This window comes from Monodon monoceros, unplaced genomic scaffold (assembly GCF_005190385.1).
Source record: "Monodon monoceros isolate NGI ecotype Baffin Bay Population unplaced genomic scaffold, NGI_Narwhal_1 Super_Scaffold_13, whole genome shotgun sequence".
Taxonomy (NCBI): Eukaryota; Metazoa; Chordata; class Mammalia; order Artiodactyla; family Monodontidae; genus Monodon; species Monodon monoceros.
In genome coordinates, this window is record NW_021703769.1 from 84,707,388 (window position 1) to 84,733,690 (window position 26,303).

The window sequence follows — 26,303 nt, forward strand, 5'->3', positions numbered from 1 at the left end:
GGCCCAGCGTCTGTACGCGCTCCGCGGGGGTGGGCGCTGCGGACGCTGTTGCGTGCAGACCTCAGCCCTGCTGGGGAGGGCCGCCTCCAGCCCCCCGCAAGCACAGCCTTGTTGGAACAGGCGCTTCCATGCCGTTTTTACCGCCACACATTTGCTCCCTGTGAGACACTAGTGAAGAGGGATTCGCGGGGAAGGCTCCCCCCGGCGCTTTTTACGTTAAGAGGTCCTTCTTGTCTGGCACCGTGTGTGCTCCAGTTCATTACGAGGTTGGCAGTCCTGGCACCTCCAATGCCATATGTTGAGGCTTTTTGCGTGTTGGCGATGAGGGGCTGTCAGTGACCTCGGAACTCGTTGACCAGCGTGGTCACCGTGCCTTACCCTGCCCGAGGCGGCGGCTTGGGGACAGCCCCGCCCCTGGCGTCTGGCGGACGGGCACCGGGTTCCTTTGGCTCCCTGTCTCCCCTTGAGTCCTGCCTGCAGGGAGCTGACTTGTCCCGGTTTGCCTGGGGCTGTCCTGGTTTTGGTAGCAAAAGTGCCTGACCCCCTTCTCCCCTTCCTGTGGTCAGCAGTGCAGCGGGGCGGTCACTCAGCCTTCCCTTCCAGCTCCCAGACTTACGGGAGAATTCGGGGGGGGGGTGGACATCACCGGCTCTGCCAGCGTCACTGCCACGGCTGTTCCTCTCCATCGTCATCATCGCCACAGGGGCTCACGTGGCCAGTCCAGGCGCTGGGCGGGAGGCACCAGACAGAGGAGGGGCAGAGGAATGGCCTCCCAGCCCTGGCAGCCGCCCCGCCCTGTCCACGCTGGGACTCCCGTCCCTGCCCTGTGCTTTCCGGACACGGGTGCCGATGGCCTCCTGCCCTCCACCCAGGCCGCACCGACCCCGGATCTGTGTTAGGACGGAAGACCTGAGATCCCCATCTTTGAGTCTGGGGGTTACCCTGGGACCAGCCTCAGTGTTCTGGACTCAGGCTCTGCTCGCCATCCCAGCGAGACCATCCATTGGCGGGGTGGTTCTTGCTCTCCACATGTCCTGCACAGCAGACCCCTGTAGGTGAGGGAGCCCCCCAAGTCCCTCCCCCTTGAATTCCCCCCAAGAGCCCCACCTGGGCCTGAGCTGCTGTTCGTGGAAAGGGTCAAGCACAGAGGGGCTGCAGCAGGACATTCCTGGGCCAGGCCAACCAGGCACTGTCCCCTGGCCTTTTTGGAGTGTCTGCAGGCAGCTGAAGAAAGGCTGACTGACTCCAAGTGTTGGAAACACCCATCACCTTTGGAAAGTGGAGGTCGTGGTTGGATTCGTTGTGCCCTGTGGGTCAGGCCTGGGTCTGCTCCTGCTGAGGGCTGTACGCCTCCCGGTCTCCACCAGGTGGCAGCAGACAAAGCCGGCCGGTCCGGCTCCCTGGTTCAGGCCCCCAGCAGGGTGGGATGCGGACTGTACTGAGGGACCCCGGACAGGACAGGGGCTCCTCCTCAGCCTTGGTTCTTTTTCCTGCACATCACCGAGACCCCTTCTTGTCTCCTTCCAGCCCTCTGGGAACCTGTACTGGGACAAGGATGTCCTTCCCCCTCCCTCCTGCTTCCTTCCTCCCCAGCCATCCGCTGACCTGATCAGTACCAGGCCCCGCCAAGCATAGGCCCCCAGGAGCCCCCCGCCCAATTAGGAGCCACTGGGAACTGGAGCTGTGTGGCTCTGGGTTGGCCCCGAGCTGCGGGAGCTTGGCTGGGAGAAGCTGCCTCCGTGGGGGGCTGGGGGAGCCAGCTGCCCGGTGCAGTATGAGGATGAGGGGTCCTGGCTGGGCTGGGCTGGCGGGATCCACAGAGAGCCTCCTACAGGAAGGACCCTGCGCCCGAGTTCATGTTCAAGCTGGCGCTGCTGGAGCAGAGGGGCCTTTGCCGTCAGGCCTGGCTCTAGGGTTAGGACTGAGCGTGGAGTAAGAGGGAGCGTGTGGGACTCCGGCCTTCTAGGGAGCTCTGCCCTCGTTCTCTTGCCGGTGGTGCACACTGTCCTCTTAGAGATCGGACCGCTCACGGCCACCTCGCTGTGCACTCGAGGAGAGAGGGCCGGGGCCAGGGCTCCAGGACCCGAGGGGTTTCTCCCAGCACTCGGTAGCGGCACAGAAGTGACAGGTGCGGGGAGACACGTACACGGCAGAAGCCTTTTCTCTAGTGTCCGGAGGGTGGGAGGGAGTATGGTGTTGAAGGGGAGAAATTGGGGAAATGGGAAACATTGGGCAAATTGGGGAATATTCGCCTCATTCCTGAGCGTCGCAGCCAGCGGCCCCATCGCCCCATCAGCGAGCTCCCTGGATTCGCCCAGCCGGGCCGTCAGGGGGCCGCCCCACGGTAGTGTCTCAGCTGATCTCACGTGGGGCCCGGAGGGGGGCTCCCCGAGCACCTTGGAGGGTGTGCTGCCCTGACGGGGGCGCCCACCTCCCATCAGCGCCTGCCTCCAGCCCCCGCTGGCCCTGGGATCCCCCGGGGCGGGGGGCGGGGGGTTCCTGTGGGGGGCCCTCTGGTGGCCGCTGGCGGCTCCCCTGGACTGGGTCTCATCCCAGGAGGAGGTCTGGGTTAGGGAGAATGTGACCCCAACATGAGGAACTAAGCCCATTAGTGAAGAAGAGGAAGGGGTTCAGGAAGGGGGCTGGCGGGGGTGGGGCGAGGTCTTGGGTTCAGGAAAGAGCTGGGAGGAGCCCAGGGCGAAGTGGGTGTGAAGGCGGTGCCCTCTGTGCCCAGAACCGTGAGGCTGGTGATGGGCCATGTGGAGGGAGCCCTGCGAGTGCTCTGCCCCCCGCCCCCCGTCCTCACTCCACAAGGCCCCGTAGACGTGTTCAGCCCTCCAGCTGAGGGTGGGTGGCAGAGGCCTGGCCTGTGGGGACTGCCCTGGCCGTTGTGATGACTGTGGTCGTGCTCTCCATGGACCAGGGGGAGGCTGAGCTCCCGGAGGCCTTTCCGGAAGGACTGGGCTCAGACAGGACATGGGAGACCCAGCAAGGTGGCAGCCGTGGGCTGTGGGTCAGGTGTGCTCCGTGTGTGGTTTGCCGGTCCTTCTCCCAGGAGATCCAGGAGATCCCAGGAGAGGGGTTGGCAGAGCCTCCTTTAAGGCAAGTCACAAAACCCAGATGCTGGCCTGACCTGCCTTCAGTCCCAGCAGTTTCCTGGTAGAGCCGAGAGCTTCTCTGCAGCTCCGGGTGGAGTGCTGGGTAAAGGGGGGAGGAGCGGGCGGATGCTTTCTCTCCATGCACGTGAGGCTCTCGGGCAGCCTGGAGGTCCCCGGCCCAGACCCGCTTCCCATCTCCAGCCTGGCCCCTTTGCAGGGGGGCACCCAGGCTCTCTGAACCCTGTCTCACCCCTCTGAGGCCCTGAGCAGCCAGGGAGAGGCCTGCGGCTCAGGAGGCTGGAGCCTGGACGCCGGGGTTTGGGCAGGACAGGCCCCTGTGCCGTCCCTTGTGGGTCTGCTCCTACGGCCTCAGGAGAGGGGACAGGCTCAGAGGTGCCTGGCTTTGACCTCACCCTCCAGGTCAGAGGGGCCCCATGCCGGAGCCGAGCCGTGCAGGGCGGGGCTGGTGTCCTTCGGGCAGTTTTCCTCTTCTTGTTTTATTAAACAGTAACATTTCACGTCTCGGAGTCTCAGAGAACGGCCCGCGCTTGGACCCTCTAGAAGCTGCTTCAGGCTGCCTGGCGGAAGTTTATTGGTTGAGCATCACATATTGACAGATGGTAGGAAGTTATGTCACTTTATAGAACCCGTTTGTTAAGGGTTCCTCAGAGCCTCCAGGCGACTCATCCGTCCTCAGGCTGTGATGCAAGCACCGTTCGGGGGCACACGGCAGCGCAGACGAGAGCAGAGCACTGCTCGCAGCCCCACGGTCCCCGTTTTGTTCCACTGTCTTGGGGGACTGCCGGGAGCAGCCAGGTGCATGCAGGGAAGACATCCCCACAGCCCCCGGGCCTGACGGTGTAGACGGATTAGCGTCCCTCGCCCGCCTGAGAGAGCGCTGGCCTGGGCGTCAGGGTCGGGGCGCCCTGGGCTCTGGGTGCCTGGTGGAGGTGAGGGCCCCTCTCCCCGCCCCTCCCCCGCCCCACCCAGCCCTTCTTTCTTCCTCCAGCCTTCTTCCCTTTCCTTCCGTATTTCTTTCTGTTCTCTCTTTGTGTCTGTCTGTTTCTGTCTTTGCCCTGCTCTGTCCTCTCACCTCCACTGCCCCCTTCTCCTCCTTGGCCTCTCTGCACCTCCTCGCTCACCCCCCAAGCTCCTGTTGATTTTCACGCAGAGGTCAGCAGGCGTTGTCTGTAAAGGGCCAGACAGTAAATGCTGTGGGCTGTGTGGCCACGTGGTCTTGATCACAGCCCCTCAGCTCTGCGGCTGTATAGCTCAGGAGCAGCCGTGGGCTGTCGGTAGATGGTGGGTGTGGCTCTGTGCCAATGAAACTTTATAGATAAAACCGGTGGTGGGCTGGATTTGTGTGCAGGCTGTAGTTGCCAGCCCCCTCTTCTAGCTCCTCTTTTCTGGGACCCCGGAACCCTGCTGCTTGACGTGAGAGCTGCCGCGCCTGCCCCATGGGACCTGGCCAGCCCCTGGTGTGCCCACGGCAGGCGCCCTCTCACAGGTACAGGGGGCGTGCTGCTCCGTCGGCCCTACCTTTCACTTGCTGGGGAAGGAGTGGGACCCACAGATGTGGGCACAGGGAATTTGAAAAACACATCCACTTCTTAGAGAGTCATTACATTTCACCCATTTAGCTTAATCAGTCAGTTCTAATGGGAAGCATGCTCTGATTCTAGCAAAAACATCTCAGTACCACCAAGCAGAAGTGTTGAGATTGGGAGGATCCCAGCAGCCCGACTCTGGTGCCATTTTGCACGGGTTTTACTTACTCCATTTAATAAAGCACCTGCAGAAGTCGGTAGCATATGTCATGAATCCCCCTCTGTCGACAGGGCTATAAATATGCGGCTCATGCCACCTTGATTCAAGATATCAGCCTGATTTGTTTTTCTAATTTATTTAATTAAAAGATTATGGTGCTGCTGGCTGCTGCATGGAGGTCTGTGGAAAGTCCCAGTTTCAGAGTGCAGCAGTGATTTCCAACTCCCAGCCTAGGAGGAGGTGGGCGCCACACTGCTCCCTCTCCCTCACTCCTCCCGGACTTCCGTGAGGGCGCACGTCACAGCGTTTCTGTCGCCGTCCGCTGGCCGTGGGGGGCTTGGCTTCAGGAAGAACAGCAGCTTTTGAACCCTACGTTGTTCACCAGATCCAGATTTTTTTCTTACTTGTGAAAGTGTTTAGTGCTCCCCTTATATAAGGATCTTGAGATGACTCTCCTGTAAAAAAGCACAGATGAAACAAACGGGAAAATCTTGAGACAGAGTTACAAGATGAGCAACGTGCTAAATAAATGGAAAACAGAAGGGAGGCAAACAGGGAGAAAATAATGCCAGAGACCCGGGCTCTGGGAATCCTCTGCGGTTGGACACGGATCTGACGTGCAGAGGCCACAGGCAATGGGCGAGGGCCACGTTCTATTTTTAGTTTTTTGAGGCCCCTCCATACTCTTTCCTGTAGTGGCTGCACCAGCTTACATTCGCACCATCAGTGCACAACACATTCTTCAACACTTGCTGTCTGTTGTCGTTTTGATAATACCCATGCTAACAGGTGTGAGGTGATATCTCACTGTGGTTGTGATTTGTATTTCCCTGATGGTTAGTGATGTTGAGCATCTTTTCATTTACCTGTTGGCTGTTTTTATTCTTTGGAAAAACTTCTGTTCAGATCCTTTCACCATTTCTTAATTGGCTTTTGGGTTTTTTTAACCATTCAGTTGTATGAGTTCCTTATATATGTTGGATATTAACTCCTTGATGCATGGTTTGCAAATATTTTCTCCCATTCCATAGGTCACTTTTCATTTTGTTGTTTCCTTTGCTGTGCAGAAGCTTTTTGGTTTGTTTTTTTCTATTTCTGTCAAAAATGCCAGTGGAATTTTGATAGAGATTACATTGAATCTGTAGCTTGCTTTGGGTAGTACGGACAGTTTAACAGCATTAATTCTTCCAGTCCACGAACACAGAATGTCTTTCCATTTATCTGTGTCATTTTCAGTGTCTACTTTCAATGTCTTTTGAGTATATGGATCTTTTACCTCCTTGGTTAAATTTATTCCTAAGTATTTTACTGTTCTTTGATGCTGTCGTAAATGGGACTGTTTAGTTTCTTTTTCAGATGGTTCATTATCAGCGTATAGAAATGCAACTTATTTTTGTATGTTGATTTTATATACTGCAACTTTACTGAATTTGTTCATTAATTCTGACAGGTTTCCTGTGGAGTTTTTAGGATTTTCTATAAATAAGATCATAACATCTGCAGAGCGACAATTTTACTTCTTCCTTTCCTATTTGGATGCCTTCTGTTTCTTTTTCTTGTCTGATTGCTCTGGCTAGGACTTCCAGTACTATGTTGAATATGAGTGGTCAGAGTGGGCATCCTTGCCTTGTTCCTGATTTTAGAAGAAAAGCTTTCAGCTTCTCACTGTTGAATATGACATTAGCTATGGGCTTTATTATGTTGAAGTACATTCCTTTGGTACCTAATTAATTTTTGTCATGAGAGGATATGAAGTTTTGTCAGATGCTTTTTCTGCATCTATTGAGATAACCACATTATCCTTCATTGTGTTAATGTGGTGTATCACGTCGATTGATTTGTGCATGTTGAGCCATCCTTGCATTCCATGGATAAATCCCACTTGACCACGGTGTATGATCTTTTTAATGTGCTGTTGAATTCAGTTTGCTAGTATTTTGCTGAGGATTTTTGTGTCTGTGTTCATCAGGGATATTGGCCAGTGGGTGTTTTGGTTTTTGTCTTTTTTTTTTTTCTCTTGTAGCATCCTTGTCTGACTTTGGTACCAGGGTAATGCTAGGCTTGTAAAATTAGTTTGGAAGTGTTCCCTTCTCTTCGATTTTTCTTGGGAGAGTTTTAAAAGGATTGGTATTAATACTTTTTTAAATGTTTGGTAAAGTTCACCAGTGATGCCATGTGGTCCTGGGCCTTTCTTTGTAGGGAGGTTTTTGGTTTTCTTTTTTAACTGATTAATTTTTCTTACTCTTTACTGGTCTGTCCATATTTTCTGTTTTTTTAACAATTCATTCTTGATTATTTGTATATTTCTAGGAGTTTATTTCTTTTAGGTTGTCCAGTTTCTTGGTGTATAATGTTGATCACAGTAGTTCTTGAGTCTTTGTGTTTTTATGGTGTCCTTTGTGATGTTTTCTTTTTCATTTATGACTTTATTTATTTGAGCCTTATCTTTTTTCTTAATTAGTTTAGCTAAAGGTTTGTCAATTTTGCTTATCGTTTAAAAAAAAAAAACAACAAAAACAGCTCCTAGTTTTGTTGATCTGTTCTGTTCGGGTGCGAGGGTGGTTGTGTCTAAATCCACGTTCTGTGAGGGGGTAACAGCTGAAAACTGCTCCTTCACCTTGTGACGCTCCCAGCCCAGACCTCTGTTCCAGGTCACACGGCTGGAATGCGGAGACGTTGGGATTCATCTCTGTTGTCTGGCTTCGCCCCTGCAGTGATGCCTGAGTGGCCAGGAGGGCTCGTGAAGACAGATCTGCTGGGTCCTCCCCAGCTCTGGGGGCGTGGGGGGCTGAAACGTTGCACTTCCCACAAGTTCCCAGGGGTGTTGCAGCTGTGGTCCTAGGCCCACCACCTGCAGGGTAACCACACTAGCTGTTAAAGCCAGGACGGGGTCCAGGTCCGCTGTGGAAGTGCCACCGTGGCCCTGTGAGCACCAGTGGGGCCTGGCGGGCCCCGGGTCTGGGAGAGGTATCGGCTGCTTCAGCTGCATAGGTGGGTTCTGAGGGGTGAAGGCCTCCGTCCTGCAGGCTGCCCAGGAGCCAGGACTTCCCGGCAGAGCCACGGCTCCAGGCTGAGCCCGGCACGTGCGCTGCCTGCCTGCCTGCTTATGTGCCGACGTGCTCTGCGGCCACGGGAAGCGTGGCTCACTCCTGCCTTCAGGCTGACGTCCATGTGGGGAGGCGCCCTCTCTGCCCCTCAGGGCTGCTGCCAGGTGGAAGCAGTGTGTCTATGGGCCGCTGCCTGGACGGGCCCCTGTCAACTGGCCGGCTTCCTCGCCTCTTTCATCTTTCCACTTTGTCACAAGCCTGTGTGTGAAGTGGAGCCGAGAGGCAGGGGGCCCGAGACTCTGGTCTCGTTCTGTCCATGAGACCTGCAGCCTTGGGCTTTGCGGCCTCCTGTCCTGCCTGCATCCGGCTGCAGGGACGGCTTCTCCCCTGTGCCTGGGCTCCTGCGCTCCTGCGCTGGCGGGTGCTGGGCAGCAGTTCTCACTCGGAGATAAAAGTGGCCACGCGAGGTCTCAGTGCCCCCTTTGCCGGTCACATGTGGTGCGTGGGCCGGGGGCTCGCACCTGGGGTCTGGCAGGAGTGCGATGCCTCCGGACGGCCTGACGCAGCCCTGCGGTCACTGGTCCCCTCCTGCCTGCTCCGGGGTGTGCTGCCCCTGGGACGGCTGGTTCCCTTCCTCCTGTCCGCCCCCCGCAGCCCCGCCATGTGCCTGCCCACTGCACCCAGCCCGGCCAGGGCGGGACGTAACCGTGAGGGATCGTGCCTCCCCGAGGCTATTCCAGGAGGCCGTCCCTTCAGGAAGCGCCCGGCCTCGCTCACGCGAGCAGCCGTGAGGAGCGGCTGACGGTCAGTCTCTGATGCGGCCCACGGCCCCGCCAGCCCCCTGCTCCCTGGGGTCCTCGCTGCAGGCGGAGCCCCCCGTTGAAGGCTCGCCCCGCGGGGTCCCCGTCGTCACCGCCACCTCAGGATCCTGAGTGCAGAGTGAGCACCAGGTGGGCGGCCGCCACGTCCTCGCTCTCCTCTCCCAGGTGAGGCGACGGCCCAGGGCGGCGAGGGCTCAAGCAGGGTCCCCGGGGGTACGCGACGCCCACACCCAGTGCCGGGCGTCCAAGGGGCGCGTGTGGACCGCGGCTGCCCCGGTCCTCCGACACTGGGTGCTGTCGGCCTTTAATTTCCCGCGTGACTGGGCCGTGGAGCAGCTTCGCGGGCGCGTCTTCCCTGGCGAGGCCTCCGCCCACACGGTCTCCCTCCTGTGCTCAGTCCTGCCGCGCCCGCCGGTTCCGCCCGCGGCCCGAGGGGGCGGGGCTGGGGGCGGGGCTGTGAGCCGGCGCGGTGGGGGCCGCGCCTCCCCTGTTTCCTTCCCTCAGGTCCGAGCCCTGTGCTGCCTGCGTGTCGTGGATGCCGGGAATCCACTGTTCCCGGGGTTTCGTCTGGTTTTCTGGCTGGTTCAGGAGGGAGGGTAAATCCAGCGCCCGTTGCTTCATCTTGTCCCCGGAGAAGGCTTCCCGGAGCCCTGGGGGCTGCGGGGGCCTGGGTCTGGTCTCTCCCGCACGGAGGCTGTGCTCTGTTCACGTCCCCTCTGAGCCTCTCTCCAGAGCTTTGTGTGAAGGACAGGAAGTCACGTTTCAGGGCGCCCACGCTGCAGGCTTGCGGCTCATGGGTGGGGCGGCCCACTCGGCAGGGCCCGTTCCCGCCGCCCCACCCTCATCTTCTCTCCTGGAGACCCCCTGTATGGGCTCTTACGGGGGTCCTTCCCCGGCGCAGAGCCTCTCCTGGATGCTGCCACGTGCCCTGCACCCCTAGCCAGGGCACTCCCACTTCCCGGAGGAGCTGGGGTGGCAGTGCTCCCCACCGTGGGTTTGCCCTGAGGAACGTCTTGTCGCCTCCCCGTGCAGGGACTCCCCCGCGGCCAGCTGCCCTTTCCCATCCAGCCTCTTAGTCATGCCTCCGTCCTTCGGAGTCCTGCCCCTCTACCTGCTGGGCTTTGTCGTGGCTCCTCTCCGCCACCCCAGCCGAGGGCCCTCCTGCACTCTTAGGGCCTCGGCGCGGAGGCCGTCGTGGGCGTTGCTGACAGCCCTGCTGTCTGACCGTCGGCTTCCTTTATGTAGCAGAGCCACCCTCCCTTTGTCCCTAATTTGTCCTCCTGGGTGGTAGCACGGGTGTACTTTAAATGTCCTTTATCATTGAAGTATGACGCGCACACACACACAGATGCACACGTCGGAAGTGTCAGCTTGATGAATCTCACACGGATGGAGACACGAGCGTCACCAGCCCCCAGTGGTCCCCATTACCTCATACTTTAGTCCTCTGGGTAGAGGTGGCTTCTGCTGGCTCGTTGCAGCTCGACGACTGTGTCCCACCCCCGCTGTCTTGGTCCCCTCTTGAGGAGTGCTGTGGTTGGCCAGTGCCTCCTGCCTCCTGGACTGTGGCCCGGTCCCCGGCCTCTTACCAGGGGCACTAAGACTCCAGCCCGAATCTCTCTCACCTTCAGGCGGCAGGCTTGAGGCGGACTTGGCGAGTTATCATGTTCCTGCTGCCCCTCTTTCCAAACAGTGGGAATTCGGGGTCTCCCCCAGCAGCAGTGGATGTGGCAGAGATGAGAGAGCTGTGGTCGCTTCGGCCCCAGGAGGAGAAAGCCCACTGACCCACTTTCTCTCTTGTCTTGAAGGCTCAGCTGTCACAGGCCCTGGAGGAGCTGGGAGGCCAGAAACAAAGAGCCGACATGGTGAGTCTCTGAGGCACACGCCTGGTTGGTGGCCCTTGTGGCCAAAGGGAAGCCCAGGGCCTGGGTACCTTAGAGCGTCGGGACCTGCCCTGCAGGCCGTGGCCCAGGCCACACACCCACTCCCTCCACCCCTGGCACAGACTGCGGGGCTCCCCCCAGCCGGCTCTAAGGTGGGGACGGCGGTGCAGCTCCTGCTCGGGTCACAGCCACACGACACGCTGACCCCGCTCTGACCCCACGGGCCCTGGAGCGTGTGCACACTGAGCACAGGGCTTTCCAGCCTCGCATGGCTACTTTGTAGCACGTTTGTTTCTCTGCTGTCGCTGTGGGCTGACTTCTGATGTCGGATCACGTCCGCCCCGCCCTCCGTGCAGCCGGGGGAGCCCTCACCTGGGCGCATGCAGACACGGCCCCGGAGCCCTGGCTGGCGCCCCCGTACCTGGAAGGTCCTTGCCACCCCCTGGGGGACAGAGGGACTCGGCTTTCTGGCATCCTGATCCTGTACAAAGCGTGAGCCGCTCTGGCGCTGGTCTGGGCGCTGAGGGGGGAAGCCCCGGGCACAGGAGGGCCACAGTGTGGGGGGGGGGGGGCATCTGCTCACGTCATCGGGTTGCTCTGCCCGGGCCACACGCCAGCCGGGTTGGGGCCATCCGGGAAGCTGCCGTGGGCACTGGGACTGGCGGCTGGAGTTGGGCTCCCGTCTCGGTGTCGGCGCCGCCCAGCCCCGCCTCTCGTGGGCATGCACAGTGGGGATGACCGCCGGGTGGAAGAGACACATCCTTGAATTTGCTCTGTCCGCCGCTGCTGCGACCCTCAGTGTCGGGGGCTGGGTGAGGAATCAGGGGTGGGGTGGGATGGGAGGATCGGGGAGTGCGGGTTCGGGGGAAGCGTGGCGGTCTGAGAGGCAGTTGTACATTGGGCTGTGGGGGCTTTTGGGCGTCCGGAGTCCCCGAGTCAAGGCCGGGAAGCACCTGGGTGTTCCCGGTGGGTAGGTACCCAGCGGGCCAAGCCCTGCCTGGCTGTTCCAGTCCCAGGCATCTGTCCTGGGGGGCAGTTCCACTCAGAGTCAGAGAAGGACATGTCCAGCAAGGGACCCTAGGTCCCGTGTGTAAGGGCAGCCGTGAGAGGAGCCCAGAGCTTCCCGGTGATGGGATTTCATCAGTGAGCCTCCGAGAGCTGTTTCCTGGGGCAGCAGGGGCACGTCTGGGCCTGCAGAAGTCCTAGAGGTGGGAAGGCAGCCTGACTGCGTGCTGGCTGAGGGAGGGGGCGCCTGGGGCAGCGAGCGCAGCTGCCTGGCCTCCAGACCCGGGGCGGGAGGGGGCGAGGGGGCTTGGGAGGAGGGTGCTTCCTTCTCGTCCACCGACTTTGCCGCCCGGGGTGGGGTGGGGTGGGGTGTCCTTGAAGCCTGATGCATCCTCTTGATGAGGTCCTGAGGACTCAGTGATCTGTGTCTCCTCTGTCGCCCCCTCGGTGTTGGCCTGAGTTGGCGTGTGCCCTCGGGCCGTGTTTCCGTGATGTGCACGAGGCAGGAGGAGGTGCGTGGGCATCTGATGCCCGAGGCCTCAAGGCTGAGAAGTGAGGATGCCTTGGAGCTGATGCCTTGGCCATGCCTCGGCCCTTCCCCGGCCCTGGGGCTTGTGGATAGGAGCTGGTGCCTCCCGGGCAAGAGGGAGGACAGACCCTGCTGCACTTGGCCACTGGCTCTGGCCCTCAGGCCAGGGTGGGCGCTGAGCTGGGGAGGCCGGGGCACCCCCGAGGGACGCGGGGCCGCAGGGCTGTGTGCCTTCCAGCCTGTGCTTTTTTTTAGTTTCAACCCGTATAGTTTCCGTCCCTTGTGTGAATCACCCAGGGGCTTTGAAATCCTGACACCTGGTCCCTCCTCTAGACCGACTAAGTTAGAACTGGTGGGGGGGGGGGGGGGGCCCGGGCAGCGGTGTCATTTCATGTCTTCCTGGGCAAGTCTATGTCAGCCAGGGTGGAGAGCCTCCGGCAGGCCTGGTGTCCCCAGACTCGGCGCAAGGCCCCTCCCCCAGGCCACTGGGGGACCTTGGGGACCGTGCTCCATGGGGAGCTTCGAATGAAACGTGCCTTGTCCCAGTGGTACTGACTCTGCAGAGGCGGGCAGCAGTGCGGGGCCTGGCCTTGCCTGAGCTGACTCGGCCATGTGCGGAGATGAGGTGCCGGCGGCCTTCGTGTGCACAAGCCAGGCACTGTGGGCCCCTTACGCTGGTTCTTTCTTGCTTGCTTTTGGGTCTGGGCTGTAGCTGTCTCCTCAGACAGGTTTTTAATCTCCGCCTTTTTTTTTTTTTTTTTTTTTAAACATCTTTATTGGAGTATAAATGCTTTACAATGGTGTGTTAGTTTCTGCTTTATAACAAAGTGAATCGGCTATACATATGCATATATACCCACATCTCCTCCCTCCCACACTCCTTATCCCACCCCTCTAAGGGGTCACAGAGCACCCAGCTGATCTCCCTGTGCTATGCGGCTGCTTCCCACTAGCTATCTATTTGACATTTGGTAGTGTATGTATGTCCATACCACTCTCCCACTTCGTCCCAGCTTCCCCTTCCCCCTCCCCGTGTCCTCAAGTTCATTCTCTGGGTCTGATCTCTGCCTTTGATGGTCTAACCTTTAGCTTATTTCGTGTTATTTCACTTCCCTCTTCTTTTTCTGAGTTAAAGGGAAAATGAGAAATGGCGGTGCCCGGGGCCCAGGAGTGCAGGTGAGCCACACTCAGTCCAGGAGCCTGTGTGAGCCCCTGCTCTCCCTCCCGAACTGGTTCCAGGGGGGTCCTGCAGCCCCCGAGGAGATAAAGGCTAGGCAGGCTGGTGCAGGGGTTGGCAGCTGGAAGCCTGACAGGTCCGTAGTCAAGCCCTCAGGGAGTGAGATTACCCAGAAAATGCATGCATTTGGTTAGGGGGAGGTTTCTGCTCTCGTGTAAACCCCTGAGGGGATGGAGAAGTAAGAAATTGAAGAGGGGGACAGTGGCCCGGAGTGCACTGTGGGACCCGGGGGGGCGGGCACAGTCACCTCTCCCACCCATTCCAGTGACAGCCTTGGTGCCACTGGGGGCGTCTCTGGTGCTAGGAGGGCGGGGCTCCTCTGGGTCTGGACGGTGGCTGCTGACTGTAACCCCAGGCCCTCTGTCCAGGACAGCTGCGAACGGGGCGCCGGCTCCCGTAGCATCTCTCCACCTGCAGCTGCTGGCCTGCTGTTTGCTGGCCCAGAGTCAGTTCACTAGGTAGGAAAGGAGAGAGGAAAAAGAAAAATTTAAGCATCTTTAGCTAATTGCAGATGACAAGACAAAGGCAGTCTGACTTTTTGTTGATAATTAGCAAACATAATTAGTAAGTGTGAGCACAATTCATGTTTTTTCCTTTAAATGCAATTGCTATCACAAGGAAAGACATCCCTGGCTGTAGTTGTATTGTTGACACGCCTCACCCTAATTAGGTCAGGCCGGCCATGGCTGCAGAAAGGAGTTTTTTTTTTTTTTTTGTGGTACGCGGGCCTCTCACTGCTGTGGCCTCTCCCGTTGCGGAGCACAGGCTCCGGACGCGCAGGCTCAGCGGCCATGGCTCACGGGCCCAGCCACTCCGCGGCATGTGGGATCTTCCCGGACCGGGGCACGAACCCGTGTGCCCTGCACCGGCAGGCGGACTCTCAACCACTGCGCCACCAGGGAAGCCCAAAAGGATTTTTTTGATTCTTTTTTTTTTTTTAACTAAACATGCTCTTTTTTCTTTTCTTTTTGTAATTAATTTATTTATGGCTGCGTTGGGTCTTCGTTGCTGCGTGCGGGCTTTCTCTAGCTGTGGTGAGCGGGGGCTACTCTTGGTTGCCGTGCACGGGCTTCTCATTGCAGTGGCTTCTCTTGTTGCGGAGCATGGGCTCTAGGCACACGAACTTCCGTAGTTGTGGCTCACGGGCTTCAGTAGGTGAGGCTTACAGGCTCTAGGCACGTGGGCTCAATAGTTGTGGCTCACGGGCTCTAGGTGCAGGGGCTTCAGTAGTTGTGGCTCACAGGCTCTAGAGCGCAGGCTCAGTAACTGTGGCTCACAGGCTCAGTAGTCATGACTCACGGGCTCTAGGCACATGGGCTTCAGTAGTTGTGGCTCGCGGGCTCTAGAACGCAGGCTCAGTAGTTGTGGCGCACGGGCTTAGTTGCTCTGTGGCGTGTCGGATCTTCCCAGACCAGGGTTGAAACCCATGTCCCCTGCACTGGCAGGTGGACTCCTAACCCCTGTGCCACCAGGGAAGCCCTTGACCCTAACTCTAAAGAGTGCTGCAGTACTTTATAACTTCAAGGAGCGAGGACTGGATGTTCGTCTTCTGACTCTGGGGACTTGCCCCTCACAGCCCCGCGCCGCTGTCCGCCTCCCAGGGCCCCTCCCGGAAACACTGCCCGGACAGGGAGCAGAGCACGCACGGACCGGCTGACTAGCTCCCGCCCCCCACTGCTCCCCTGCTTCGGTGCAGCTCGAAGCGGGCAGTGTGGTCGTGGCTACGCATGGTGAGGCTGCTGCGGGCCTCCTGATGACAAGCGCTTTATAGCAAGGTTCTGCCACCTGAGGACAGCCCCGCAAGGCGGGTCCAGGAACGCGCAGGCCTCCCGGGCTTTCCTTCCGCAAAAGCACCAGCAGCGCTTGCTCTGGCTCCGAGGGGCTGGAGCATGGATCGCAAGGATGGTGGCGAGACCACCTGTGGCCCTGCCAGGGGCTGTGCCCACAGCAGTGGGCCTTGCTGACACTGCATCATCATCGACGCCAGCATCGAGGGCCGGTGAATCACCAGGAGGGGGTGTGAGCCTCCATTGTTCAACGCTGGCAGCCATCGCCCGTGTGCCGCCCCCCCGCCGTTGGAGGACCCGGCCTTATCACAGTCTGCCAGCTGCTTCCCGTGAATTATTAAAAGCGCCTCTGTGCGTGATGGTGACTCATTTCACGTTCTGGATCTGTCCTGCACAACTGGAGAACTTCGTCCTTGGCAGGAGTGTGGGTCAGGCTCATCGGAGGAGGTGCCCAGTGGCACCATGAGGAGTGGGCCTCCCGCAGCCCCGGGTCCCCTGCCCGGGAGCTTCTGCACCTTCTCTTCCATCCCGGACACCTGCCTTCCCCTCCTCAACCCCAAGAGAAACGCTGATTTCTCAGGAGCCTCGCACGGAGGCGTGAGTGCACGTGTTTGAAAAGACCCGAGGGACTTGTTGGGACGTGTTAGTTGAGCCTCTGAGGTGGGCCCCTTCTCCCGCTGGCCCCGCGGAGGCCGGCTGGAGGCTGGCTGCCTCACCACGGAGGCCCTCGTGTCTCAGGACGAGGCTCCTGCCCCGGGAGGGAAGTGAGCATGCGCGCGGGGCGGGGCAGCGTTAAATGCGTCTCCTGTTTGGGGCAGGTCTCAGTGTCCAGGGACGGAGCCTGTGCTGTTCCTGTGATGTGCGGCCGGCCGTGCTCCCCACCTTCCCATGTGGATGTCTTCACTTCCTCCCTGTCGGGGCCCCCCAGGCCCTTCTGCTGTCGCTGAGCACATGATGTCCTCTCACCCTTCCATGTCCTTCGTCATGCTGTTCCCACCTCCTGGAATGTTTCCCCAGTCCCGCAGAGCCTGCTTCCCCCTCAGGACGGAGCTAAGTGCTCCTTGCAGCAGTGCCTGTTGCTGCCCCGTTGTGCAGACGCGCTGTCATCCCACCACATTCGCTCGAGTGCACTCTGACCATCAGCATCGCCACCACTGTTGTCCGCGGCACAGGCGTGGTTTGGGGCCTGACGCTGCAGCCACTGCAGGCTGCGTGCTGCACACGGATCATCTCAGTTCAGTCCTGCCCCCCAGGTGGTCATTGTGGAGGGAGCTGCAGCGAGCAGGCAGGTGGCCAGTGGGGCGCAGACCCTGTGAGAGCACCGTGGGCACCACGCTGCCTCTTTACGCCAGTTAACCTGTGGGGCTGGGCCTCGCCCGGCACCAGGACGTGGTGATAAAGTGTGTGCTGAGTCACTGGACACAGATGTGGAGGAATGCAGTGCGTCCCCGGGGTCTCCCAGTCTGGGCACCCAGTTTTGGGGGTTTGCCCAGTTTGCAAAGGTCTCATTAGAAAATGCGGGTGATTTAAACTTTTGCCTTGCGAGGCCCTGCCTGGCTCCTAGAGACACAGCCTGCGGAGGTGGCGGCATGACAGCTGGCCTGGGCGCGGGGTAGTGCCCGCCGTCCCTGCACGAGCACAGCTCGCAGCCGCTGTCACCGGGGCCTCCGCATGGCTTTCACACCGGACACAGCACGACCCTTTATCATTTTCCTTCTCAGCGCCTTGTCCGGTGTTCTCCCACCTTCCGTCCCGGGGGAGGTCTAGAGCGCGCTTGCCAGGTGTCAGGTGGGCCTCCTGGTGGACTCGTGCTGCGTGGACGGGTTCCCGCGGGCAGCGCCAGCTCCCTGCAGGGTCAGTTCTTCCTGTTCTTCTCGTTTGGAGCGCCACGCGGCCGCGTGTTCACAGCTTCTCTCACGACCTCACTTGAGTATGGCTGTTTTCTTCTAGTAGGCCTTGCATGTTTCTTGTTAGCTTTATTCCCGGGTGTTTTATCCTTCCTGTTACTTGCATGTTGCTTTTTCACCCCGCTGCTAGGTCCGCTGCCACTGGGTGACCTGGGGTCGCGGGAAGGTGGGCACTTGAGACGTGGACACTGAAAACCCCAGAGGGTCCACCCCCCAAAACTGTAACAGCCACAGACTAGAAACTGGCTAATTTATCTGCTAAAATCATGGGCATAATTCCACGGGGGAAATCACGTACGACAGACGTCCCACCCTCACCCGGCTCTGAGCACGGGCTGTTCTTGTGGCTCGCAGCTGCCTCGCGTCTCCGCGGGGACCCTGTTCTTGTGGCTCGCAGGCATCTCGCGTCTCCGCGGGGACCCTATTCTTGTGGCTCGCAGCTGCCTCGCGTCTCCGGGGGGACCCTATTCTTGTGGCTTGCAGGCACCTCGCGTCTCCACGGGGACCCTATGCTTGTGGCTCGCAGGCACCTCGCGTCTCCGCGGGGACCCTATTCTTGTGGCTCGCGGACGCCTCGCGTCTCCGCGGGACCCTCTCTGGCGTAGCGCTGTCTCGTCTCCCGCTTTCTTACTGTGCGGCGTTGAACGATTTGCTGCTCACCGCGCTGTTGAGTTCACAGCGTCTTCACGGCCTCCCAGCGCGTTTGCCTAGGCGTGGTTTGCTCCCGGCGTCCCTGCACCCGTGGCTGAGCCACCCTGGACCATCTCTCCAGCCCCTGGTCCCCAGGGATTTTGTGAGAGTTCTCTTTCTTAGCAAATGTGCCGACTCAAGAAATGGCCTTCTCGGGTGAAAACTCTGCAGCTGGGCTTCTTTTTTCCTGAGGTGAAGGTGTGTCCCAGCTCAGGTCAGCAGCTGGGTGAGCCATTGGTGGCTGCCTGCGGCTTGTTGCACCGGTGTGTCCTTCTAGGCTGGGATGGAAATTGACAAGGGAGGTCCATTTCAGACCCTCCCACCCTCACCAGGAAGCAGCAGCCCCTCCAGAGACCTTCCTGGGTGCTTGACAGGTCCAGAGCTGAGCAGGGCAGTGTGCTCTGACCAGGATTCCCCTCCTGGTTTTTTTTTTTTTAATTAATTTTTATTGGAGTATAGTTGCTTTACAGTGTTGTGAGGATTTCTGTTCTGCTCTCAGCATCCTGTCTTCTCTGGGAGCCCTGGGAGCCCTGCCAGATGGGGGCTCTGGGGAGGAGGCAGCAGCCTGGATCCCTGGGATGAGGGCCCTGCGTGGGCACCTCTGGAAGCCCGGGCCCTCAGCCCCATCATGACCGTCTGTGGGGCTTGACAGGGGCTGGGCTCCTGTGGTGAAACTTGTGTGCAACTCGTGTGCGTGAGCACCCTTGCTCTGGTGCTCAGCAGTGGCCGTGTTAGTTAGAGTCGCTGTCGGGGGAGGGAAGAGCACGTCCCCTGCTCCCCACACTGGCTATTGCTTTGTGGCACTGGGTACCCGCCCCCCGCCCGGGCATGAGCCGCCACCCTCTTGAATTAAACTGAAGTTCACGGTCTCTATTTAGAGGTCATGCTGTATTAGCGAGCTCTCCTTGAGGACCGCTAGCATTGAAGTCTTATGACACGGCGAGTGAGTCTCCTCACGGAGAGGGAGGGGCCTTGTCAGCAGAGGGACGCAGGGCAGTGCAGGCGGCAGGTCCCCGCGGGGCCCGGGCTGTGCCGGAGCAGCCCTCTGCTGGGGTGACCATGCCTTCCTGAGGGCTCTGCCCAGTGCCCCGTGGACCCAGAGACTGCAGCCTGGCTGTGGGGAGCAGGCACTGGTCCCTCTCGTCCTTCCTCGTGGTTCAGTCCTCGGCCCGAGGGCGTCGTTTCTCCCGCGTATGCAGTCGGCTTTGCAGGGTCCTCAGGGGCCCCCTGCCCACCCCGTGCCGTGGCCTCTGGCTGCCTCTGCCTCCCGCACTCCTGGCTCTGCCCCTCCCCCCGGCTTGTGCTGCGTCCTGGACTCTCCTCAGACCGGGCGCCGGGTCGGCCTCGTGGTCCCTGTCTCTCTGGGATCCTGTTCGTGTTGCCCGCTGTTCAGTGCTTGTTCCAGGAGGGAGGCTCGGTGGTATCCCAGGTCCCCCGTCGCGGCCAGAAGCACCTTCGCCTGGCTCTGGTGTGAGCGAGGAGGCTGGCAGGGCACAGTCACCGGCCGGCCTGGGCTCATCGCCGTGTCGTGGAGGATGTGCCTGTCGCTCTAGGCCTTGGGGGGGGCCGGGGGGGACGGTGGGCCAGGTGAAGAGGCACGGAGGGGTCTGTTTGCACAGCGGCCCGACTCCCTGTCCCGGCGTGGGGCACGGGGCGAGGCGGGGTGGGGGGCGGTTTTCCGGGGTCGAGACTGGTACTGGGGGCACCCAAAGCCTTCATGCAGCCCCTGGCAGGCAGCCCAGCCGCGGGGGGTCCTGCCCCCTCCCCAGGGCCCTTCCAGAAAGGTCTGCTCTAGCCCTGCTTTTCCCCGGCTCCCTGGAGCGCCAGGGCTTCTTCCAGAAGGTGCTGGACAGTGCGTTGCTGCTTTAGAGTCGCCCCAGCACAGAGATTCGTAAGAATCAGTTGACGAAACCAAAGTCAGTGTACCCTGGCACGTTTCCTACTTTCCCGGTTTTCACGCCTCCGCGCCTTTGCCCTCTGGGTCCGGGTCCCACTGGGTGCCCCTCCTCCTCCATCTGGAACCCCCTCCCTGCATGCCCGCTCTTACCTCTCCTGGGGCCAGCCCTTGGCATCCCAGGAGGACGTTCCATGCGTAGGTGCCTCCGCTGCCCCCGAGATAGCGGCCTGTCTCCCCCACAGGCACAGACTCGGTTCATTTCTAGTCGCATGTGGTGCCCTGTGATCCAACCCTGCTGCAGATGGAGGGTCAGGGTCGACCCAGACAATCCCTCTGAGGAGAGCCAGCTCTCAAGGGCCCTCGGGTCCTCGATGGCCGTGGAGACTTAGAGTGGGCTGGAGAGGTCGCTGTGGCAGACGTCCTGAACGGCAGGAAGGCCTTTGCCTCGGCCAGTCTGGGGGGCCTTTGCAGGTGCTGCCCCCAGGGCTCTTCCTCAGGGGACGGGGTTGAGCGGGAGGGAGATTCAGGCCGTGGCGGTTTTGCTCCGTGCACGTGGCCTGGCCACCAGGTGAGGCTGGCCCGTGAGACCCAGCACCCTCTGATAGCAAACGCTTTGTCGAGTCTCCTTCCTTTCCCATCTGCACATGGTTTTACAAATGTCAGTTTTCAGTAGTGTCTACATGTAGGACAAAGAGGAAACAAAAGAAAAATAATTTATAGCAGTGTATGTTTCATTATGGAGATGAAATTCGGAAACGAGGAGAGGAGGCCTTCAGGGAGGAGGCGGCTCTAGCTGGCAGGAGTGTGGGCTGCGGTGCAGATGACCCCAGGAGACGCTCTCCTTTGGAGTGCTGTCCACCGGGAGGTAAATCTGCTGTTGAACGGGTACCGCAGCGGAGCTCTCGGCCTTCGGTCATTTAGCAGCGCCCCTCAGAAGAGGCGGTCCAATTAGGCCTTGTGTTCTTTTTCTAAAAACAAACTTCAAATGCGGACTGCTTGTCAGTGAAGTATGAAATAGGTAGTAGCAGAGCGCGGTATGGATGCGTTTCCCGTGCTCCCTTGTCTTCTTCCTGTGCCAGGAAGCAGGGCAGCCGCTAACCAGCCCTCGTGCTTCCAGCTGCAGCCGGGCCCGGCCTGAGGGGGTCCCACCCCGAGACGCGTGGGGGGCTGGGGAGGGGCGGGCCACAGTCAGCGTGTGTGTACAAGTATGGGTGTGAGTGTGATAAAGTTGAAGGCACGTTAGTTATGAGTCCAAGGTTACCGGTCAGACTAGAAGGGCCTGGTTTTCTGCTTCGAACGCTGTGCTGAAGGTCAGCATTTCCCTCTCCCCTCCCGGAAGCCATCCAGAAGTACTGAGAAGAGTGAAAACCACAAAGGCAAACTGAAATTTGGGCAGAAAAGAAATACAGCTAAAGTCCAAGCCTCCACAGAGGAGGAGAAGGGCCCCCAGCCCGGAATGAGCAGAGGGTGTGCAGGGAAGGAGCCGTGGGCCGAGGCTGGCGGGGCAGCGGGGTGGGCGGGGCTGCGGTGGTACGGGAGGGGGAGGGGGGGTCTCAATGCCCCTGAGCTGGCGGGAGGCAGAGTGTCCGCTCTTCTTGCCAGAGGGAGGCAGCGAAGGCGAACGGAACTCACACCAGGCCCTTTGTTGGGATTTAACGTCAGAGGAGACGCCCGTGGTTTCCTCGGTGTAGCCTTTGTACAAAGCCAGACTGAATAAACCTCATCATCGACAATGAGTAATAAAGGCAGCATCACACAGTTTCATAAAACCAAAAATTGTGTAGAAAAACAAATAACAGGAAAAATTTCACAGAAAAAAAGTTGACACTGAGCAGGTGAGAATTGTACCTGAACATTTTGCCAAGAGATAAGACTTGGCAATCGGGTAGAATCCATGAAGCTGGGACCAAGTGCAGGCACTCAAAGAGGGGAGGGGAGGCCAGAGGAAGAGAAGAACCCGGAGCTGCAGACCTCGGGGCGGAGCCAGAGGGGCGGGGGGGCCGGGGGTGGGGGTCAGGAAGGCGAGGCGCCGGGAGGACCGCAGCAGGAGTTGCGTCTGTTTGGCTGGAAGGGTAAAGCCAATGGACAGTGTAAACGGTCCCCATTCTAGTGACTTCGAGTTGATGTAGTCAGTAAGATACCTGGGAAGGGAGAAGATGCTGGGAAACGTAAGAATGTTGGTTTTCTCATCAGAAGCTGACGATCAAAACGTACGGTCTAAAGATGACATCAAGCAGAAGCGCGTTTAAGTGTAGAAAGGTGAACGCTGAGAAGGGTGATACGTTTGACTAGTCAGGTACTTGGTGCAGGAAGTTGATAGGAACGGTTGGAAACAAAGTATAGGTATCATAGGAAGTCAGAAGTTACCAAAACAACCACTAGAATGAAAAATATAAACCTTTCCAAGTATCAAGAAAATTTCACACACAAAGGCAAGCAAGACAAAAAAGCCATAGAATAAAATCGTTTTGAGTTATGAAACAGAAAACAAAACAATACAACAAATCCAGAAATAAATCCAAACAGATGTTTTATCAAAATATAAACGCGCTAAATTCACCTGTTAAAAGGGAAAGACTTTCTGTTTGGATTACCAAGTAAAGCCTAAAAAAGTCGGACAGTATAGGATGCAAAGGCATGTGGGCAGTTGTACACATAGAGAGCAGAGGCCATAACCTTGATTGCAGTTAAATTTCGGTTCAAGCCAAAATGCATTGCAGAAAACAGAGATAGGTGCTTTTCGACGGTAAAGGTGCAGATGGATATCTGTGTCAACTGAAATACCATCTGTGTTCAGAAAAGCAAAAAAAGAGGAGAGCTTCAACAGGACATTGCCAAGGACACCAGTAGTGGAGAATTATTTTACCTCTTAATCCCCGATAGAGCAAGTGGGCAAAGGATAAGTAAAAGCAAGAAATACAAGATCTGTGACAGATATATACAGAGAGACAGACACACACATCGCCGACTCTTAACCCTGAAACTAAAGAACGCTCTTTAAAAAGGGCTTATGGAAAACATTAACAAAAATTAATCATGTATTAGGTAAAAAAGAAAACCTTTATAAATTCAAATAGGTAGAACTAGGACAGATAACTTTTTCTAATCACAGTGTGATGAAATTTGAATTTAAGAGCACAACTAAAAAAAGAAGCAGCTCCTAACACTTAGAAACTAAAAAAAGAAGTAGAACAAAAAACTGTCCAAAACAATGCTTGGGTCAAAGAAGATGATATGCAATTCAAAAGTGCATAAAATCTAGAAAATAGTCATAATGGAAACTCTTCAGAGCCCGTGGGAAACAACTAGAGCAGTGCTCAGAAGAAAAATCACAGGTTTAAATATTTATGTTATTGAACAAGAAAGAGTGAATATATATGGATTAAACACCCAGTTCAAGAACTTGGAAAACAGAATAAACCTTAGTAAAGGAAAAGTAGTGTAAAGATCAAAGCAGAAGTTAATGAGAAAGTGAAAAATGGTGGAAGTAACAAATCCAAATGCCTGTGCTTTGAAAACAAACCAGTAAAACATATTAATTATTCACAATCCTAGTAAAAACTTAGTAGAAAGATCACCACCCAAAATAAGAAATAACAGTAATTAGCTTGGAGTTACTGACTCGGGGCAGGGGTGTGTGCAGGAGAGCGTGTCCTGGCTGCCAGAGTCTCTGATCTGACCTGGACGCGGTTCCCCAGGTACGGACGGGCAGAGTCATTGAGCTGGACTCACAAGGTGTGTACTGCCCTGTGTGCAAGCTTCACCTCAATAGTAAGGAAGATAAATGAAAACAAAAGTAAGAGATAAACCTAGGAAGAATTACTAGGTCTATGTGAATTCCGTAAAAAGTTAAGAATTATGTCACAACTCCATTTAAAATAAAAATCTAAATGAAATGAATAGTTTTCTAGGGAAATATAACCTATCAATCCTGACTCCAAAAGAGATAGAAATTTCAAACTGACCGACTTGCCAAAAAATAGGCACACCCTCCCCCAACAAAAAGGAAGAGACGGAAAGGCATCAAACTGAGTCTGTTTCACAGCGAAATCCTGCTACAGGTCAGGTGCCATCCCCACTGCATGCACTGCCCCAGGGCACCAAGAGCAGGAAAGCTCTGGGGCGGGGGGTGAGCACTGTTTGACACCAACAACTGCAGAGCCTCCCGCCTGTGCTGTGTGCACCCACACGCGTGTGGGCATACGTGTCAGGACGTGAAATGAGCAGGCGCCAGGATGCACCACGGGCAGTGGGGGCTTCTCCAGGACGGGGCTGCTGCTCTGATTCTAGGCTGTCAGCTTATCGGAGACCTTCTCCATATTTGCTGAAAAGCCGCTTGACAAAATCCAACAAGTCTTGATTAAGATCTCCTAATAGAATGTGGACTTAGGGGTAACTTCTCAACGTGAAAAAATGTATCTGTTTCAACCGAAAACTGACACGCTGTAAATAAGGAGATACTAGATTAGTTCCTGTGAAGCCACAAACAAGGTGTGTACCGCCCTGTGTGCAAGGTGTGTACCGCCCTGTGTGCAAGCTTCACCTCAATAGTAAGGAAGATAAATGAAAACAAAAGAGAGACAAACCTAGGAAGAATTACTAGGTCTACATGAATTCCGTAAAAAGTTAAGAATTATGTCACAACTCCATTTAAAATAAAAATCCAAATGAATAGTTTTCTAGGGAAATATAACCTATCAATCCCGACTTCAAAAGAGATGTGCAGTATTAGAACCTTACCTTGGTATTCTGGAGACACTAGTTATCCACCTGAGACAAGAGGAAGAGCTCCAGGTACCTGCGTTGTGGAGGAGGGCGTGATCGGGGCTAAGACGGTCGGCCGACAAGCCTCGCCGTCAGCCTGAGGCCCTAGTGAACGGGTGGGCAACAAAATTAATGTGCAGAAATGGGACAAGTCCTGTATCTACAGAAACAGCAAGTTAGACAAGGGAAGAAAGTACTCCCGTGTACAACAACAACAGCAAGAGGTGGAAAGACGAAGGGCCCCGGACGGGCCTGCGGGTCGAGAAGGACGTGCCGGCTCTGCACGCGGCCGAGTCCTGGGAGCCTCGGCCTCACCTTCTGCACAGCCCTGGTTTTGTGAAAAAGGGTTGTTTGGTTTATTTTAATGTGGGGTGGGTGGGGTGGGAGAGAGGAAGGATCCCAGGATTCTTGTCAACAGAACAGGACATCAGAAGCAGACCCAGTTACAAACAGGAAGTCAGTGAGTGAGTCCCTGGGGGACAATGAGCCCTTTCTGTACCGAGGCAGGGACGTCCGGGCCCCCAACCTGAAACCCAGCAGGACGCTTCACGCCTTCCGGGAGGCAGACATCCCTCACCACTGGGTCCCCTGCCTCTTGTCCATAAAAGATCTTTAGCCTCCTAGGCTGTCCCCAAGTTCCAAAGCGCAAGTTTAATCAGAAAAGTGAGAAAATACAGAAACAAAGGAAAACAGTCAAGCAAGACAAGAGAATAATAAGAGTTTAGCCCTGGAATGAAGTCAGGGACCTCTAGGTCCTCCTCAAGGGCTGTAGATAATATCCTGGGCCGGGTCCTCGAGTTGTTTTGCAGACATTAAAACCCTGCCTGGTAGAGGAAGTTAACTGCGTGCTGACCACCAGCATGTCGACCCCAGACCAGTTGGAAGCAGAAGGTCGATGCTGTTGGCTCCCAAAATACCACCCAGTTACCCCCGCCAACAGATCTGAAGAATGTCCACGAGCTGATCAGACACCTGCAACCCTCACCCCTGACGGTGTCTTTGAAAACCCTTCCCTGGAAGCTGTCGGCGGGGCTTGGGGCTTTTGAGCGCGAGCAGCCTGTGCTCCTTGCTTGGTGCGGCGCCGGGCGCCCTGCAGTAGACACTGCCCTGTCCTTCACCACAACACGGCCTCAGCAGGCCAGCTTTGCCCTGGGTTGCGCGGTAACAACCCCAGGGCTGTGGTGACATCGGATGGAACTGCAGGCAGACGTGTGGCTCTGAGGACTCGTCCTGCAGGTCAGCTCACACCGTGGGGACCGGTGTGTCTGAGCCGCCAGGTGGGAAGCAGGTCAGACGTTGGTTGGCAGGAGGCTGGCCATTGGGACGGTTCCAGGAGCCACAAAAGTGAACAGGGAAGCTCCCTCTGTGCTAGTCTGGAAATACCTCCAAATGTGTTCTGTGAAAAACTCAACGTACGAAACGAGGTGTAGGAAATCTTCCATTTTTGTAACAAGAAATAAATTTAAGAGAAGCGAAGAGCGTTGACCTTTTAGCTGGTGAATGTGTGAGCTGAGCCCGGGAGGTGCAGGCTGCAGGAGGGGACGGGGCAAAGTTGGAGAGAGACCTCTCCACGTGCACCCGTTTGCGTGCGACACCTGAACCTTAGCTCCTGAGGCTGCAAAGCGTTCGCCGGATCCAGGACAAGGTGCTGCCTCGGGCAGGGCCTGGCACCAGGGCACCGGGACCCTGCATCTCCAGGAGAGACCACTATCCTGCTCTGCTGTGCGGGCACGTGGTAGCCGGGGGGTACCTGCCTCTCCTCTGCTCGAGGTCAGCCCCGCCCCCAAAAGCAGAGAGAGAGAGAGAGAGAGCAGCCCAGACTGGACTGTCGGGCCCTATGTCCCCGGGAGAGAGTCTTCCTGGCCCAGTGA

General features: G+C 57.3%; 1 protein-coding gene across 8 annotated transcripts in view; it reads left to right on the forward strand.

Moving 5' to 3' along the window:
• The window catches only part of MAD1L1 (mitotic arrest deficient 1 like 1), a 323,294-nt gene that overhangs the window by 189,559 nt on the left and 107,432 nt on the right, over window positions 1-26,303 (forward strand). For all 8 annotated transcript variants that reach the window (XM_029219334.1, XM_029219333.1, XM_029219335.1 and 5 more), the window contains one exon: window positions 10,542-10,598. In XM_029219334.1, coding sequence (XP_029075167.1) covers window positions 10,542-10,598 — 57 coding nt within the window. The remainder of the gene's footprint in view (window positions 1-10,541; window positions 10,599-26,303) is intronic.